The sequence below is a fragment of the Mustela erminea genome, chromosome 6 (genome assembly GCF_009829155.1).
Source record: "Mustela erminea isolate mMusErm1 chromosome 6, mMusErm1.Pri, whole genome shotgun sequence".
Lineage (NCBI taxonomy): Eukaryota > Metazoa > Chordata > Mammalia > Carnivora > Mustelidae > Mustela > Mustela erminea.
Genome location: NC_045619.1, coordinates 83,604,370 through 83,623,922, shown reverse-complemented (window position 1 = coordinate 83,623,922; position 19,553 = coordinate 83,604,370). Strand labels below are relative to the sequence as shown.

The window sequence follows — 19,553 nt, the reverse complement described above, 5'->3', positions numbered from 1 at the left end:
AGGAGTTAAAGGCCAGAGAAAACAGAAAACGGAGCAGAACTGTGCCTACTAGAAGGGAATGTGCAATCGGAATGAGATGCTGGACCCTGGCCAGTGCAGCAGCCCCACAGACATCAGAGGCAATAACTGAGGCTCTACGTAGAGTCCACCAAATCCCAATTCTGGTCCCTCCCTTTCCCCACTACTTCGGTATCCTAGAAATGAATCCACCTACTGCTTTCTCAACAACTTTATCTCTTTAGTCTCTTTCTAATGCGGCTTGAGGAAACACCTGTCTTTCAGGTACCAAAAGACCCAAATGGTCCCAAATCTTCAGAGAAACCTGGAAAGAAGTTATATGAAGATTTGAGTAAATTAGAGCAAACAATATCCAGAAGCACTTGGGGACTTAGACCTGACAGAGAATTTTGGGAAGACCCAGGATTCCAGCGTGAATCTACAGCAGGAGGACATTAAGGAGGACAGTTCTTGTTCTACAAGTGAAGGGAGTCAAGAAATTCAAGGGGGCCCACCAGCCATGTTTTCTGTCCATCCCCAAGCAGCGCCTTCCTCCTTACCTTGGGCATCTCCACCAGAGGTTAACACGGCGATGGCTTTGCCGATCCCCAGGGTTTTGGCTGCATGGTGCTCTTCATGGGTCATGATCCACTCTGAAATTCAAGGGAATGACCCGTTAAGACACAAGTAGATCGAGGTGCTCGGGGAAATGGCTGTTTGACTGGTGAGAGCCGCCTCAAGTCCGACTCTCTCACTATACTAAGTCTGGGCTTTACAGCCTGGGTGCTTTGGACTTCTTCCAGAAGAAGGCCACACCCCCGCAGAGTGACAGGCTGAAATGTCACAGTAATCAAATCCAGCACCGCAAAGGTCCTAGCTAATCCCTCCCACCTCAATTGGAGCCTATTTGGAGAACAAGCTAAGGTCAAGGGGAAGGGCAGTTCACTGAACAGAAATGAGAAAGCAGGGAGGAAAGTCAAGTTCGCTTCAAGGGGAAGAGAGGAGCTTTCATGAAGGGAAAGGCTGTTGCAGACAGCAGGACCCCGATGAGGTTTGGGGCACTGACTGAGAACCTGCCAGATGGAAGCAGGAAAGCAAGGGTGGGCTGGGTTACGGTGAAGATCAGCGTTCAGTTGTATGGAATCGAGCTAAGCTGGAGCTAGAGTTTGAGGTTTTACATGCACATTTGAGCTTGCACAAGTCAATGCTTCAGGCTCAGGGACGGTTAAAGACATTCCAGGGCTTCTCTCGTGCTCTCAGGCTCCCTGCCTCCTGGGCATCTCCTGACTCCCCTTCAGGCCTTGCACCTCACACATGTTATCCAGCGGGAAGAGTAACAGAATCATCGCCACATTTGCAGGGATAGGGACACATGACATGTGACCACCTTCCTATTTTTGTCTGCAAGTCTTATTTATCTCTCTCACAGGAACACGCAAGACACGCTTTCATATCCTTAAAATGTCAACAGAATCATCACTCTCCTGGTTACCCAGGCTAAAACCTAAATTTTTAAATTTATCTCCTCCTTACTCTCAGAGTCAGAATGGTTGCCAAATCCTTCTATCTGCCCTTACCCTTCTCTTCTGTGCGATCCTGGCTGCCTCTCTCCACCGGAACTGCCTACAATAGCTGCTCTCCCTCTGTTTGTTTCCCTTGTCCACTCTATCAGAGACACAAAACAAACCTCCACAGAAGGTCGGTGGACCCTGGGGCCTCAGTGGAGAGAGGATGCATTCACCTGAACGGGGCCTAATGACCTTTAAGCACAGCTCCTATTTCTGCTGTGAATCTGGGGAAATCAGGGGAGGGGAGCTGCTGATTAAGACACACATCAACACACAAATCCACACACGTGTCCATAAAATACATGCAACAGGACACTCATGAAGACACACCTACACAAACACACATAGTATTATTAAGGGACACAGAGCCTCACAAACTACACGTAATCTGTGCTTGCTTCTTGAGTCAGCGGTCCAAGCTTCCATGATCTGGCCCTTGCCTACCGCTTCAACCTTTGCTCCCATGAATTTCCTGCTCCATCATCACCTGAACATTACTTTGCTCCTCCCCACGTGTGTACTTGGGCACACTGATCCCGCATCCAGAAAGCCACCCAGGCCCTTTTCCCCAGATCGATAGCCCAGTCCATCATTTAAGACCAGTCCTAGTCACAACCTTATTAATACTAAGTCTATTAAGCCTTCACTGACAACCTCACAGGTCAAGGAGTTTCTTTTGGGACTTCCTCTCACCACATATTGTCTGGTACTGGATCATTCATTTAGCATTTAATCACTACTTTATGTGATTTTTAAAAATTTATTATTTATTTGAGAGAGAGAGAGAAAGAACACAATGGGGAGGGACAGAGGGAAAGAGAGAATCCCAAGCAGACTCCCTGCTGAGGGCAGTGCCCATCTTGGGGCTAGATCACAGGACCCAGAGATCATGACTGGAGCAGAAATTAAGAGTCAGCTGCTTACCCGGGTGAGCCACCCAGGCGCCCCTATGTGGTATTTAAATTGCTTCTCATATATTGAAAAGAAGGTGGGACTAGATCAGGAGTCAGCAAGCTATATAGCACATGGACCAAATCTAGCCCCTTTTATGATTTCATATGGCAGCAAACTAAGAAACGTTTTCATGTTTTTAAATGGTTGGAAAAACAATTTCATGACATGTTGAAATTGCATGAAATTAAAATTTCATTATCCATACCACTCTCATTCTTTCACACATCATCTTATGGCTGTTTCTGACTACCATAACCGAGTAGATTATGGTGACAGAGACCAGATAGCCTGCAAAGACTAAAATATTTACTATCTGGCCTTTTACAGAAAGTGTTTGCAGACCCCGGGATAGATGATTGCTATAAGCCATTTTCCCTAACTAGACTGAACAATCCTCCAGGGAGGGATCATGTTCATTTTTAAAAAACTCTCCCACAGCTTTCCAAAGCCTGGTGAAGTCTGTGCACATCACAGTTCGATAAATCGTTGCTGAAAGCATTAGGGAACTGACAAACAATACAAATGCACACAGGCATATGAAAACTTTTATTTAATATGCTTAGATACATAGCTCCATACTCTATTTCTAACACATACAAATAAGACTTTAAAAAGCATATAATGACAAACAGTGAAAGAAATACAATAAACAGACATGGATGGAGACACTCTCCTAATAACTAGAGTGTTCATGTTCAATTTTCTGCCATTCTTAAAAAAAGAAAGACTAACTAGCTAGTGCAAATAGGAAGGCAAAAATTGGGGAACAGAAGAACAAAACGTTGAGTATGCTGATCCTATTTCCCTTGAGTTTATTCCTCTCATTCACCCTGGGAGCTCCTCACTTACAAACCCACACTCTGATCTTTCACCCCTGGGGGCTTCCCTGAGGGAGAGAATTCACCGTAACAAGGGGGAAGGTTAGGAGTGCTGACCTGCAAACACAGCTCGGATTCTTCTGCATCTCTAAACCAGTTATAAAGGCACGGAATACCAAATGTACGCAGATTCATCTATAAGCATCCTTACAGATTCACAGTGACACACACGTAGAAACACAGGCATAAAATCTAAATATGAAATCCCATGTGTGTAGATCAGCGTGCGGGAGGGAGAAATACAGGGAGACAACATCACAGGTGCACTGATTTGAATTGGACACGTGCCAGGAAAGGAGTCGGGCAGCCAAGGGCAACGAGGTCCAGCAGTACTGGTTCCCAGGGATGGGGGCTGCGCGTGCAAGCAGAGGGAGCTGAGCCCAAGAGCTAGGATTCTTCAGGACGGCCCTACCCATCCCCCCTCTTCCCTCCAGCTTCACATGCCATACCACCTCTTCTTTTGCCATCCGCTCCTTCCAGTTCTCCCCACCGCCTCCTCCCGGCACAGGGATCCCCACCTCGCTCTCAGCTTTCCCCCTGGGTCTTTACCCAAGGGCCCCTCTTGCCTTTTAGTCTCAGCTCTCCTCCGCCACGGCTTCCTTGCAGACTGTCCTTGGGGAAGGGGGAGGGGAGCTTGGCGACCGCGGGGAGGAGCCAGGTGGAGGCACCAAGGGAGGGGAAAGCGAGGCTGCCCAACCTCCACTGGCTGATGCTGCTCCCGAGGCTCCACCTCCTCCCTCTCCTCTTTCTCCTCCCGTCCCTCCTTCTCCCAAGAACGGCTCAGATATGGCATCAGCTTAGTCTCGTCACTCCACAGAAGGTTCTCGGGTCCCCATCTCTGTCTTGGGAACCCTCAGCTCCTGTACACAGTGGGAGTCAGAAATTATTTAGTTGCCTCCCGGGTTGTTCTTGGAGACAACTTTTTCCTAGCGGGGACTGACTGAGACGCCCTGCATTCAAACACCCTCCACAACGAGTCAACTGCCCCGAACGGCCGGATGCGTTTTCTCTCACCTTTCCCCTCTCTAAACATTTACGGAAAGTCTTTCTGCCGGGGTTTGTGTTAGGTGCTTAGGGATGAAAAGGTAAAGGAAATAGAGTCCCTGCCCTGGAGGAACGTTGAACACCGGTATTTTCTTTAGAAGGACCTCAAAAACTCCTTTTACATGTCTGTACCTTTCTCAGAGAAAATCCGGGGGGCTACAGAGCAAACGGCATCCACCGCGGGAACTTGGGCCAGAACTAAAGACGCCTCTTTTCTTCCCTCCTCTTTATTCCTTCCTCTCTCCACCCAGGGCTTTGTGGCAATGCCTCTCCGAAGGCGTCTCTCCTCTCCTGGCTCTTCCCACTGCTCTTCCTCTTACTTGTTTTTGTTTCTGGCCCTGTATATTCTGGCTGCAATTAGTAAGAGTTAAGATGAAGGCACTGGAATACAGAAAACTTTTGTGGTGCAAATGTTACCATCAAAAGACAACCTATAGAATAGGATAGAAAATTTGCAAATCATATATGTGATAAGGGCCTGGTTTCCAGAATATGTAAATAACTCTTCCCATTCGATAATAAAAAGGACAATAACCCAGTTCAAAAATGGGCAAAAAGTCTGAACAGATACCTCACCAGTGAAGATATACAGATGGCAAATAATCATACAAAATGATGGTCCACAGCATTCTCATTCGAGAGCCACAAATTAAAACAGTGAGATACACTACATATCAGAATGGCTGGCATCTAAAAAGCAAAAAAGAAACAAACAAACAAACAAAAAAAAACCTTGACAATACCAAGTGCTGACAAGAATGTAGAGCAACAGGAACCCTAATCTTTTGTTGGGAATGCAAAATGGTACAATCATTTTAAAAGGCAGTTTGGCAGTTTCTTACAAAACTGAATATAACCTTATTATATTCCAGCAATCGTACTCCTCTAAGTATTTACGCAAATGGACCAAAAACTAGACCCACAAAGAAACCTGCACACATATGTTCATAACAGCTTATTCATAATTGCCCAAAACTGGAAGCAACCAAAATGTCCCTCAAAAGGTGAATGGATAAATTGTGGTATATCAATTCAATGGAATATTATTTAGCAATAAAAAGAAATGACCTATCAAGCCAAGAAAAGGCAGAGAGGAAACTTAAAGTATATGTTGCTTAGTCAAAGAAGCCAGTCTGGAAATGCTACATACTGTATGATTTCAAGGAAATGACATTCTGGAAAAGGTAAAACTATAGAGATGGCAAAAAGATCAATGGTTGTCTAGGGCTGGGAGTAGAGAAGGAGTAATAAGTGAAGCACAAGGCATTGTTAGGTCAGTGAAACTACTCTCCATGATGCTATAATGTTGGATACATGACATTATGCATTTGTCAAGACATAGAACTTACAACACAAAGAGTGAAATTTAATATCAACTATGGACTTTAGCTAATAATAATGTATCAATATTGGCTTATCTTTGTAACAAATGGACCATACTGATTCAAGTAGTAATAAATGGAAACTGACCATGGGAGAGGAAACTGTACAATCTGCTCAATTTTCTGTAAGCCTAGAACTTCTCTAACAAAGTCTACTCATTTAAAAAGCATACTTTGTTCAATGAAATATCTAATAAAATTGTAATATTAAAACACAAAAAAATAGGCAAGGGTTTACAGAGACATTTTTCTAAGTAAAATATGCAAATAACCAATAAGCACATAAAATGACGCTCAACATTACCAATCACTAGGAAAATGCAAATTGAAACCACAATGAGATTCAACTTCACACCTATTAGAAGGACTATTTAAAAAAAAGGGGGGGGGGGAACAAGTATTGGAAAGGACCTGGAGAAACTGGAACCCTGTGTATTGCTGGTACAAATGTAAAATTATATAGTCACTATGGAAAACAGTTTGGCAATTCCTTGTGTTAAACAGAGTTACCATATGGCTTAGCAATTCCACTCCTAGGTATACAGCCAAGGAAAATGAAAACATATGTACACACATACACACATACACACACATATAAATGTGTACACCAATGGTCATAGCAGCTTTATCATAGGCAAAAAGTGCAAATAGGCCAAACGTCTACCAACTGATGAAAATGTGGCATGTCCATACAATAGAATATTACTTGGCAATAAAAGAAAATGAAGTACTGATACATGCTATAAAATGGATAAACCTTAAAAACATTATGCTAGGTGAAAGAAACTATTCACAAAAGACCGCTACCGTATGATACCATTTATATAAAGTCCAGAACAGGCAGATCTATAGAGACAGAGAGTAGATTAGCAGTTACCTGGGGCTATGGGGAAATGAGGGGTGACTGCTAATGAAGACAGGATTTCTTCTGTGGGTGATGGAAATGCCCTAAACTTAAAATGACTGCAAAGCCCTATGAACATACTATATTCCACTGAATGACAGGCTTTCATTGTACTGAAGTTGAGTTTATCAATTGTAGTTGGCAATAAGAGGACCCCCATGCAGTCTAAAAAGCTATGTATAAATTTTGGCTTCCCAAAAACTTAATTATAGTTCACACTCAAACACATGGGTTTGAACTGCATGGGTTTCCTTGTGCATAGTTAATAGTTACCACTAACAGTAGTTAAATTTGTGGGGAGTCAGAAGTTAATAGGCTGATTTTCAACTGCACAAGGGGTTGGTGCCCTGAAGCCCCATGTTGTCCAAGGGCCAACTGTACTAACAGCGTGCTGTTGACTGGCAGGCAGCTTTACCAACAACATAAACAGTTGATTGACATGTATGTTGTATGTTGCATGTATTATATACTTTATTCTTATAATAAAGTGAGCTAGAGAAAAGGAAATGTTATTAAGAAAGCCATAAGGAAGAGAAAATATGTTTACAGTACCATAGAAAGTCTGTGTATATGTGGACCTCCATAGTTCAAACCTGTGTTCAAGCGTGCACTGTATTTCTTCCATGAATAATATCTTCAGAATTGCATCTAAAAAGGCATCACCATACCCCAAGGTCAACTAGGTTTTGTCCTATATTATCTTCCAGGAATTGTATAGTTTTGCATTTTATATTTAAGAGATAGAAAAGAAATTTCCACTTACGTCATAAGAGATATTGATCTCTGGTAATCTTTTCTTTTAAAGTCTTTTTCTGGTTTTGGTATTATGGTAATGCTGGCTCACAGAATGATTTAGAAGTTTTTTCTCTGCTTCTGTCTTCTGAAAGAGATTGTAGAAAACTGGCAAAATCTCTTCCTTAAATGTTTGACAGAATTCACCAGGAATATACCTGGGACTGGTGCTTTCTTTTTGACAAGTTATTAATTTTTTTGAAAAGTTATTATTAGTTCAATTTCTTTAATAGATTTAGGCCTATTAAAGTCACCTATTTCTTCTTGTATGAGTTTTGAAACACTGTGTCTTTCAAGGAATTGGTCCACTTCATTTAGGTTATTAAATTTGTGGGCACAGATTTGTTCAGAGTATTCTTTTATTTCCTTTTAACGTCCCTGGAATCTGTAGTGACATCCCCTCTTTTATTTCTGATAGTAATAATTTGTGTCCTCTCTCTTTTCTCCTTATTTAGCCTCATTAAAGGCTTATAGGTTTTATTGATCTTTTTGAAGAACCAGCTTGTGGTTTCATTGATTTTTTTTTTCTTTTCAAAAGTTTTGTTGATTTCTGCTCTCTTTTCTTTTTTTTTCTTTCCCTTGCGGGAGGAAAGGTCAGAGGAAGACATAGAGAGAGAGAATCTTATGCAGGTTCCACACACAGCAAAGAGGGGGATGCAGGGCTGAACCTCGTGACCTTGAGATCATGACATAGGCTGAAATTACACCAATTTCTGGTATAATTGTTATTTTCTCTCTCTCTCTCTCTTTTTCGTTGTATTTAATGTGCTCTTCTCTAATGGTTTCCCAAGTTAGAAACTTCAATTATTGATTTTAGACCTTCTTCCTTTCTCTTACATGCATTCAATATTATAAATTTCCCTTTAAGCACTGCTCCCACTGCATCCAGTAAATTTTGCTAAGTTGTATTTTCATTTTCATTTAGTTCAAAATATTCTTAAATTTCTTTTGAAAATTTAAACTTCTTTGACCTATGTGTGATTTATGTGTTGTTTAAATCTCATATATCCTCACAGTTATCTTTCTGTCACTGATTTCTAGTTTAATTCCATCATGGTCTGAGAGCAGACATTGTAGGATTTCTGTTTATCTATTTATTTTTTTTTAAGATTTTATTTACTTATTTGACAGAGAGAGACACAGCGAGAGAAGGAACACAAGCACGGGGAGTGGCAGAGGGAAAAGCAGACTTCCCGCTGAGCGAGGAGCCCCATGTGGGGCTTGATTCCAGGACCCTGGGATCATGACCTGATCTGAAGGCAGACGCTTAACAACTGAGTCACCCAGGTGCCCCATGGATTTCTGTTCCTTTAGAAAAGGTGTATTTTATGGCCCAGAATGTGGGCTATCCTGGTGAATGTTCCACGTGAGCTTGAGAAAAATGTGTGTTCTGCTATTGTTGGATGAACTGTTGACGTCATTTATTTAATTTGGTTGATGATGATGTTGAGTTCAACTATGCCTTTGCCTATTCTCTGCCTCCTGAATCTGTTGCTTCCAGAAAGAAGAGTGTTGAAATCTCCAGTTCTAATGGTGAATCTCTTTCTCTCTTTCCCCTTTCACTGCTACCAGTTTTTGCCTCAGGTAGTTTGATGCTGTATTGTTAGACACATACACATTAAGGACAGTTATATCTTTTTAGAGATGACCCCTTTATCATTATGCAATGCCTTTCATCTTTGATAACTTTCCTTACTTCGAAGTCTGTTCTGTCTGAAATTATGGAGCTACTACTGCTTTCTAAAAATTAGCTTTAGCATGATATATTTTTCTCCCTCTACTTTTAATCTATATGTATCTTTACATTTATAGTGGGTTTCTTATGGAAAACATATAGTTGGGTCATGTTTTCGATTCACTCTGACAATCTAGTTATTAATTGATACATTTAGACCATTGACATTCCAAAGTGATTATTGATACAGTGGATTAATATCTACCATATTCATTAACTGTTTTCTATTTTTGCCCTTGTTCTTTGTTCCTATTTTTGTCTTCCACTCTTTTTTCTGCCTTTTGTGGTTTCTTTTTTTTAAAGATTCTATTTATTTATTTGACAGACAGAGATCACAAGTAGGCAGAGAGGCAGGCAAAGAGAGAAGGGGAAGCAGGCTCCCTGCTGAGCAGAGAGCCCGATGCAGGGCTCCATCCCAGGAACCTGGGATCATGACCTGAGACTAAGGCAGAGGCTTTAACCCACTGAGCCACCCAGGCGCCCATGCCTTTTGTGGTTTTACTTGAACATTTTATACGATTGCATTCTCCTTTCCCAGCATATCAGTAATACTCTTACCTTTTTAGTGGTTGCCCTAGAGTTTGCAATATTTCACTTACAACTAATCCAAGTCCACTTTCAAATAGCTCTATACCACTTCACATGTGGTGTGAATACCTATAATAAGAAAATAATCCAAATTCCTTCTTCCCATTCCTTGTATCATTGCTGTCATTCATTTTACTTATATATAAACATAACATAGGTGTATACAACCTACCCTTGAACAACACTGGCATGAATTATGCTGATCCACTTATGTGCAATTTTTTTTTACTGTCCTGTAAATGTATTTTCTGTTACTTATGGCTTTCTTAATAACATTATCTTTTCTGTAGCCTACTTTAATGTGAGAATACCGTATGTAATACATAAAACATACAAAAGATGTCAATTGTTATTGATAAGGCTTTCAGTCAACAGTAGGCTATTCGTGGTTAAGTTTTGGGGAAATCAAAAGTTACACATAGATTTTCACCTGTGCCCTTCACCCCCAAATTGTTCAAGAGTAAACTGCATAGATATATGTGAGTTTATGTAATTGACTACATTGTTGCTATTATTATTTTGAACAAGTTATTATCTGTGAGATCAACTAGGAATAAGAAAAATAATTTTTTGCTTTATCTTCATGTATTCATTTAAAAACAATTTTTTAAAGATCCTATTTATTTGACATAGAGAGACACAGCAAGAGAGGAAACACATTCCACAGGAGAGGGAGAAGCAGGCTTCCCGCTGAGCAGGGAGCCGGATGTGGGGCTTGACCCCAGGACCCCAGGATCATGACCCGAGCTGAAGGCAGATGATCAACCGACCGAGCCACCCAGGCATCCATGTATTCATTTTTTGATGCTCTTCCTTTCTTTGTGTAGATCCAAGTTTCAGACCCATGTTATGTTTCTTCTCTCTAAAAAACTTCTTTAACATTTCTTACAAGGCAGGTCTACTGGCAACAGATTCCCTCAATTTGTCTGAGAAAGTCCATATCTTCACTTTCACAGGATAATTTTTCAGGGTACAGAATTTTAGGTTGATTTTTTTCTCTCAACATTTCAAATGTTTCCCTCCATGCTCTTCTTGGTTGCATGGTTTCTGAGGAGAGGTCAGATGCAATTCTTATCTTTGTTCTCCTATAGGTAAGGTGTTTTTTCTTCTGGCTTCTTTTGGTACTTTATCTTTGATTTTCTGTAGTTTGAAAATGATATGCCTACATGTAAGGGTTTTTGTCTTTATTTTTGGCATATATCTCTGAGCTTCCTGGATCTATGGTTTGATGTCTGACATTAATTTGGAGAAGTTCTCAGTCATTATTGTTTCAAATATTTCCTCTGTTCCTTTACCTTTCTTTCCTCCCTTTGGTATTCCCATTTTGTGTATGTTACATCTGCTGTATTTGTCCCACAGTCCTTGGGTACTCTGTTCTGTTTTCTTCAATATTTCTTTTCTTTTCTTTTTGGTTTTTGAGAATTGTATTCATACAATCTTTAGTTCTTAGTCTCTTCTCAGCCATGTCCAGTGTACTAATAGGCAGTCTTCATTTCTATTATCATGGTTTTTTTTTTTAATCTCTGGCATTTCTTTTTGGCTCTTTCTTAGAATTTCCATCTGTCTGCTTACATTGCTCTTCTGTTTTGCATGCTGTCTATTTTTTTCACTAGAATCCTAAGCACATTATTCACAGGTGTTTAAAATGGCTAGATGCCCTGCTATGTTGGATTCTGATGTTTGCTCTGCCTCTTCAATTTGTGTTTTTTGCCTTTTTATATGTCTTGTAATTTTTCTTGACAGCCAGACATGATGTAATGGGCAAAAGGAAGTGCCGTCAATAGGCCTTTAGTCTACAGTCCAATGTGGTGGTAAGATGTGGTGGGGAGAGGAAGCATCTACAGTCCTATGATTAGATTCCAGCTTCTGCCCCAGACTATGAACTTCAACATTTCTCAGGTTTTTTACCCAGGGCCAGAATGGCTAGAGTGGGCTGAAGTTGGGTATTTCTCTCCCTCGGGGAGGTTAGACTCTGATAACAACCCAGTAAATTAGTTAGTTTCCTCTGAAGGCAGGGCTTGTTGACCAGGAAAGAATGCTCTGGTTTATTTCAGATGGTTCCTTTTCTCCTCACCTTGTTGGAAGTCTCAGGGGGCTTTCTCTGATATTTACTATGAGAATCTGGTTGAGCTCCTGAAAGTAAATCTCACAATATTGTGGGGACTCCCTTTGACTGGGTCCCCCTGCAGTTTTTAACTCTCAGAATTGTCTCCAGAAATTAGTTAATTACAATTCGGGCTTCCTACCCCATCACTAATTCCAAGAAGGTTTCCACTCATGGGTCTCTGCTCTAGTAAGCCATGATGAATTGTACTTGCCTGTCTGTCTCTCCAGATTTGGGGCTAGCAGTCTTCTCTGTGTCCTCCCTGTTTCTTATGGATCCAAGAAGAATTGTTAATTTTTCAGTCTTTTTACTTTTACTTATTGCTAGGATGGAGTGGTAACTTGTAAGCTACTTATGAGGAATACGTTTGGAATGCCAATGTTCAAATTATACACTTTAAATGGGTGAATTTTATGATCTGTGAATTATATCTCAATAAAGATGTTAAAAAGTTTTAGAAAAGGAAAAGTTAGAAAAGCTTCCTACAGCATTCTAACTCCAACATAAAGGTTGAAATCTGAGAGATGATCAATTCTCTACCCTTTCTACCCAATACCAAATTTTTTTTTTTTAGATTTTATTTTTAAGTAACCTCAATACCCGATGTGGGGCTCAAACTTACAACCCCAAGATCAAGAGTCATATGCTCTACCAACTGAGCCAGTCAGGGTCCCCTACCCCAAACCAACTTTTAAGTATTCATTGAAAGTGTTCTAATGAATTATTGCATTAATTAGGTGAAAGCAAGGAAATGTAACTGTTACTCCTAGTCTTATCCAAAGACACTTGATTCTTTAGATTCCTTTTTCTGTCCAGGCATCAATCATCCCCAGGAGTTCCTGGAAAATTATATAAGCACAAATCAAGGAACTATCATCTCAAAAGGCACCTTCAGGTCAGTTGGGGGTAGAAGCCATAGAAAAAAATTTTCTCAGAAGTACTTAGGCCTTGCTTGTGGTCATCTTAATGCAATCTTCAAACTTAAAGATGTTATTTTCTGAGAATTTAACTAGTAAAAAACAACACAAAATAGAGATAGCTGATGGAAGAAACACATTGTATTAAGAAGAGCTGTAAATATCTTCCTAATAAGAATTCTTGAGAAATCCCTATTCATTATTAGTTCATACATTCAATAATTATTTATTGAGGACTCATTATGTGCCAGCCACTATACCAGGTGCTGAGTTATAATAAACTCTCATGGAGTTTAAAATCTAGAGGGACTAACAAAGGCTCACAGGGAGTTTACGTTTCACTGGGCCTGGGATATAATTGAAGAAATCAATACCCCAATTAACAAATATAATGCACCAATTTCTTATGACACATTCATATTACTTGAGGATAAATGAAGTTAAAAAAAAAGGAACTTGGATAGTAAGAATTTGGTGGTGTTTATTTGGACCATTCCAGAGTAAGACACAAATGGATACAAATATTTCAGTATTAGAGAGATGGATGATACAATGAAACAGTGATTAGCTCTTTAAAAATGAGTTTTCTTTAATTTAAATCATAGACTCCAGACCATACATTTTACTCTTTCCAATTTTCTGTTTATTAACTAACTTTTAAATTTAAAATACAGTTTCTAAGTAAACTGAACAACTTAGAAAGGTCATCTTAGCTAGGTATGGTTGACTTATCTTACATTTCAAAATTTGGACACATAATTTATTGGTAAATTGATGATGGGAGAGAATATTTGAGATATGGGCAGTTCTAGGAGATATGACATACGTTCAACCCTCTTCCCTCTAATCAGGGAGGATGAGAAGCATTCCATGGGGCAGGCTGTTGGTGCACGAAGCCTACGTGTAAACACAGAATGGTGACTACAGAAGAGGGATTGCGGAAGGGATCTAAATATTGCCATACAAGGTAGGGTGCCTAAGGAAAGTGTCAAGAGTAAATTGCACAGCTTAGCAGAATTAAGGACCAATAATCACAGAAGCAAAACAGCAAGTTAGACAACAAACAAGAAATGATGCCAACACATTCTCCAGGTAACCAAACTTAAGCCAGCAGCTGAATTTGATTCTAAGATTATTTTCATTGCTGGTAAGCATTAACGGGTCTGTAAAAGAATACTCTGGACCTTTCCTCCAAAGAAGAAAGCTGAAATGTCCTGAGTTTGTACCAGAAAAAAAAGTTGGAGTACTCTGATGGGCTCCACAAGGGGACTTACGCCTATTCTAATGCTATATTCAAGTATGGGAATTAGCTAGGGTGCTGATGGAAATCTAGAACTTTATCCCAAACCATAACCAGCTTTTTCCAATTCTTGAGGTCAGTAGCTAAAATTCAGGATTTAGGGGATAGGCAGAGAGTGAGGGGGGAAAAAAGCACTGAACCTAAAAGAAGTTCATCTGAACCAAGAAGGTCATGTGGTCAGATCCGCTATTTCTTCTATCTTGTACTATCTGGCGGTGGTGGTCTTCCTGTTTTCAGCATGTCAGGAAACCCATATGATATCTCACCTTATAGGTCATGTCCTGGTACCAAATGATGAAAGGCATATTCTTTATATTAATCTCAGAGTACAGGAAGGTATTTAGAAAGTTCTCCTGTACTTCCCAGAACTCTCCATATATCAGTTAGCTATGAGGATGTTGACATGAAGTCCAGGCGAAGATTAAGTGCAAAAGTTATAGTTATTATAAAAGAAGGTATTCTGTGTGGCTCAGTGGGTTAAAGACTCTGCCTTCAGCTCGGGTCATGATCCCAGGATCCTAGGATCGAGCCCCACATCGGGCTCTCTGCTCCACGGGGAGCCTGCTTCCTTCTCTCTCTTTCTCTGCCTGCCTCTCTGCCTACTTATGATCTCTGTCTGTCAAATAAATAAGTAAAATCTTTTAAAAAAAAAAAACAAAGAAAGTATTCTGGAGGAGAGAAGTGTCAGAAGATGTTTAAAGATAATTCTGTAGCAGCTAGATAGGAAGAGCACTTCGGTAACCCAGTTGAGGTATTCTAACATGCCTGGTTCATGATGCTGTGGCCATTAGTCCTCTTAAGGAGTGGATAGTCAAATGAAGTTACAGAAAGTTTGGAACAGTACCTTCCAAACCAGGATAAAGCTAGATACTATAACCAGGAATCTGAGTAGTTCATGAAGACAGAGGATTTCTTTAACAAGGATTACCTAAGGCCGGCACAGATGGGGGACAATTAAGAGGATGGTGTATGCCATACCCACGAGCCCATTCACTACTCCAGTATTGGTGTCATGACTAGGGAGTGGGCACGGATCTACAGTTAGACCACTGCGGCAAGGTGATGAAGAGGATAAAGATCATGTTAATGATGCTAGTAATGGTGCACCAGGACATTTAGGAATGAGAAATAGGCATGGTAGTCATCCAGCTGTGACTCTCACCCAAGAGAACAGGAAACAGCATACTATAGGTTTCCAATATTCAGCCAACAAATACAGAGCACCTATTATATGTTACGCACTGTCCTAGACTCAAGGGGATCCAGGATTGGAAAAACAAAAACAAAAACAAAAAATTTGTCAGTCTTCATGGAGCATTCTAGTGAGGAAAGCAGATAATAAACAAATTAGTCAAGGGAGGCCTGGGTGGCTCAATCAGTTAAGTGTCTGCCTTGGGCTCAGGTCCTCATCCCAGCATCCTGGGACTGAGTTCCACATAGGGCTCCCTGCTCAGCAGGGAGGCTGCTTCTGCCCTTCCCCTGCTCATGCTCCCCTGCTCATGCTCTCTCTTGCGCGCTCTCTCAAATAAATAAGATCTCTAAGAAAATAAATAGTGTTAAATGCTTTGAAGAAAAATAAAGCAGGGCAAAGAAGCAGAGTGACAAATGTGCTATCTTAAATAGGGTGGCCTGGAAAAACCCTGCTGAGATGACATTCTAGGAGGATGTTTGAATGAATGTGAAAGAAAACCATGCTACCCTTTAGAGGAAGAGCTTTCAGATAGGGAGAATAGCAAATGCAAAGGTCCTGAGGCAGAACAAGGTAGGAGTGTCACAAAGGAGGACCAAGATTTCCTCTGGACTAGAACTAGAGTTGTAAATGGGCAACAGAGACTTGGTGGGTTGAAATGAAACACATACAGCAACTAGGTGTGAACTTCTGAGTTGAAACAAATATCTATCTGGTCCTCTCACTTCTACACAATTCCTGGATCTCATCTAGTCATCCTCTGACTATAATCTGTTTTCCTCCACCAGAATGGAAGTTCTTTATGGGCAGACCCTAGACATGGGCACAAAACCACTGTCTGCCCTGAAGAGTCATCTTTAGCTCTGTCTGGGACAAGATGACCACTGGAAACAGAGCACCCTCTGCTATCCACTAATATTAATGTTTCTGACATAGGGCCCTGGCTTAAGACAATGGTTCTCAGTTCCAGTCTAGCAGATTTAGCATCACCTGGATGCTTGTCAGAAATGCAAATTCTTGGGTCCTACCTGGAACCTCCTAAATCAGAAACTCTGGGGACAGGGGTTCAACTATGTGGTTTAACAAGCCCTCCAGGTAATTCTGATGCACAAAAAAGTTTGAGAATGATTGTTGCAAGTTGTAGAGGTCCAAGACAACCATCACTTGAAAAGTAAATTTGCATGGCCAGAAAGCATGGATGACTCCTATCTTCACCCATTAGGATCAAGTTCCTGGGAAAACTGGCTCAAGAAAGAGGTCACAGGTAACAAGATAACCGCCATTATAGGTTGAAGGTGCCACCTTCAAGTCTTGAGTGGGGCAAAGGAAAATAGATCCTTCAGCTGAGGTATGTAGTCTCAAACTTGGACCAGATAAACATTTTCTTTCCTTAAAGAAGTAAGCTTTGTGGGCTATCAGAACTGAGAAGACAAATAACCTCATGGTTATTTTCTTACTCAATGATCTTCTCAATTCAGTTGACAGTTGAAGAGACCTGAGCATTTCAGTTTCATGAAAACTCAAGTTCTCTGGAGCTGGTCCTAGCAGGTTGGGACCAGGAGATCAATGCTGAGTGGCAACTAGGCTGAGATTAAGACAGTCTTTACAGAGGCAGAACTCTCACTGATTTTCCTTTAACAAGAGTACAGACGCTCGGGTTACTTATAACATAGCATCTATAGATGGAAAACCTTGTCTCTAATGCAGGAAACAATTACACCCGCTTGGAAGAAACTTGGGCTGTAGCAATCACCTTCATCTATCAGTTGCATCCACAGTGTTGAAGAAACTTTGCATCCTGGTCTGTATAAACCAGGATGTGAGTGGTTTTGACAGTCTTACTGTCAAAGGAACCGAACAGTGCTGGGAACTGGGCAATCCTGGTGACAGATCGTCTAAATGAAGGAAGGAATATGGTAGTAAGGTCTTAGCTTCTAGAGATAAGTGGTAACACAGCGGGCAGAAGTGGAAACACTACTGTCCTGGTACACTTGCTCATTTGCAGCCCAATAAGAAGTCATCTCAGGAGTCCCAGATTGCCAAGGCTTGTTGTCCATCAGTGGCCAGGAGAGGTATATGCAGAGGAGAGGCTCTGGGTCTAGTGGGTGGTTGGATCTGCTGGATCAGAGACTGGCACACAAAGCTACTGTTACCCCCTGAGCCTTTGTTTTGGAGGTCCTCGTCTCATGCTCTCAGCTCTCTGGGAATTCTAACCACCTTTCTTTGCAAAGGTTGAGGGCCTAGGTGACTCATCCCCTTGCTGTGTCCCAGTGCAGGCAGGACCCAATGGCTTCCTTCTGTTGGGAACTGATCCTCCATTGCTGAGAAACATACACACACACACACAACACACACACACATGCAGTTGGCCTCGTCACAGTACAGGCAGAGCTGGTCTATTCTAAGCTGCAAGGAGTCAGAGAAGATAGTAATGGCAACTGCTTCCCTGCCAAGTGTGATATTAGAAACAAAATGTGTTCCATTTTCCATCAGAATTAGAGCTCACCTTGTCCACACACAGCCTCGTGGGGAGTCCCTATGCAATCTTCAGGGTGACAGCAGCAGGGGGACATCAGGCAAGGGTTTTGGGGTGCTGTGGCATCAGCAGTTCTGGGCTCATCTCTGCCAACCAGATTTGATGGCATTTCCTCGCTTATGCCCTAGGTGGAGAGGAGCCAGGAGGTGGCATTTCCCATCCTGCCAGAGCACATAACCCCTCCTGCCCCCTCCAAGTCATTCTCAACCCAGGAGCCACATCCTGTCACTCTTCAGTGAGTTCCCATAGTGGGGGAGTGGTAAGACCTAGAAGGCACAGTGTAATTTGGCTCTTATCTTTATAGTTCAATCTCCAACTACTCTTCTCTAACCCAAGCTGTGCTGGCCTTCTCTGCTCCTCCAATAAGCCAAACTCCTCAATTCAGATCCTACTGTCCCTTTTTCCAAAAAGCTCTTCTTTCCCCTTTTCCTGGGTAATGCATATGCATCTTTCAGGTATTCCTTAGAAAGGGTTTTTCCAATTCTCCGGCCAGATTAGGTACCCTGTTTTTACCCACTGATTATGTGGCATTATTTTCACCGTAGTAGCATCATTCTAATGATCTGTGTGTGATGATGTGATTGCTGTCTTACTCCTACAGGACTATAAACTTGAAGAGAGTAGGCAATGAACCTGTTTTGTTTGCTACTATCTATTCCCAGTGCCAACTACAGTGCCTGACATGTATATGCTCAATTTTCTTGGAAGGAATAAAAAGGAGGAAGGAAAGAAGAAAGTAAGCAGGCAGGGAGAGAGGCAGAGGTCCCAATGGGACTAATTGGGAAGACATTTGATTCTCCATCTCTAGGGGGAAAGCTGGAAGGGTTCACTGTAGCTCTCACCAGAAGCCTCAGTGTTTTGTTTTGTTTTGTTTTTTAAATATTTATTTATTTGTTTATTTGTCAGAGAGAGGGAGGGAGAGAGAGAGAGAGAGAGAGATATAGCGCACACACAAGCAGGCAGAGTGGCAGGCAGAGGCAGAGAAAGAAGCAGGCTCCCTGCCAAGCAAGGAGCCCGATGTGGGACTGGATCCCAGGACCCTGGGATCATGACCTGAGCTGAAGACTGCAGCTTAACAGACTGAGCCACTCAGGTGTCCCAAGCTTCAGTGTTTAAAGGCAGAAGTTAACATCAGAATTTTGTTTGTGGAATAATGCTGAGTTCAAACCACAGAACTGACTCCAAGTGGATCATCAGAGCTAAGGGGTCTGAGGTGAGTTTTAGGTATAGAGTAAAATGAAAATAGGAAAAGCAGGGAAAACAAGGGCATATAAAAAATAATCTATACAAATTCAAGTAAGTGTAGGACGGGCCACCAGGTAGGCTTACTTCTTATACCTAGCAGCTATTTATGAATGGGCAAAGCAAGTCTGATTAAAGAGACACAGACCACACAAAATTGTCATATATAGACATCTATTGTTCCAACATCTTAATAAGTTAATATTCTTGTGTATAAATCATTTTCTTGTAAGAATGGTTAACTCTAGGTTCACTAAAATGAGACCGAATTAAGCTAGAGTTTATGCATTTCAAAGCTTAGGACTTTGCCATGTGATACCCTGCCAAAGTAAAACTCTGCCTAAGAGGTCCACTTCTCCTCCCCTTCCCGACTTCTCAATGACATTCTCCTTGGAAATTCAGCATTTTGGACCAAAGCTATTA

General features: G+C 41.3%; 1 protein-coding gene across 5 annotated transcripts in view; it reads right to left on the bottom strand.

Moving 5' to 3' along the window:
• The window catches only part of PFKM (phosphofructokinase, muscle), a 45,338-nt gene that overhangs the window by 21,759 nt on the left and 4,026 nt on the right, over nucleotides 1-19,553 (bottom strand). For 3 of the 5 annotated variants that reach the window (XM_032348016.1, XM_032348013.1, XM_032348012.1), the window contains one exon: nucleotides 558-650. In XM_032348016.1, the coding sequence (XP_032203907.1) occupies nucleotides 558-642 (85 nt within the window). In that variant the 5' untranslated portion in view covers nucleotides 643-650. Of the gene's footprint in view, nucleotides 1-557; nucleotides 651-3,915; nucleotides 3,937-3,963; nucleotides 4,090-19,553 lie in introns of those variants that run through there. The other 2 variants (XM_032348014.1, XM_032348015.1) reach the window with 2 other exon arrangements.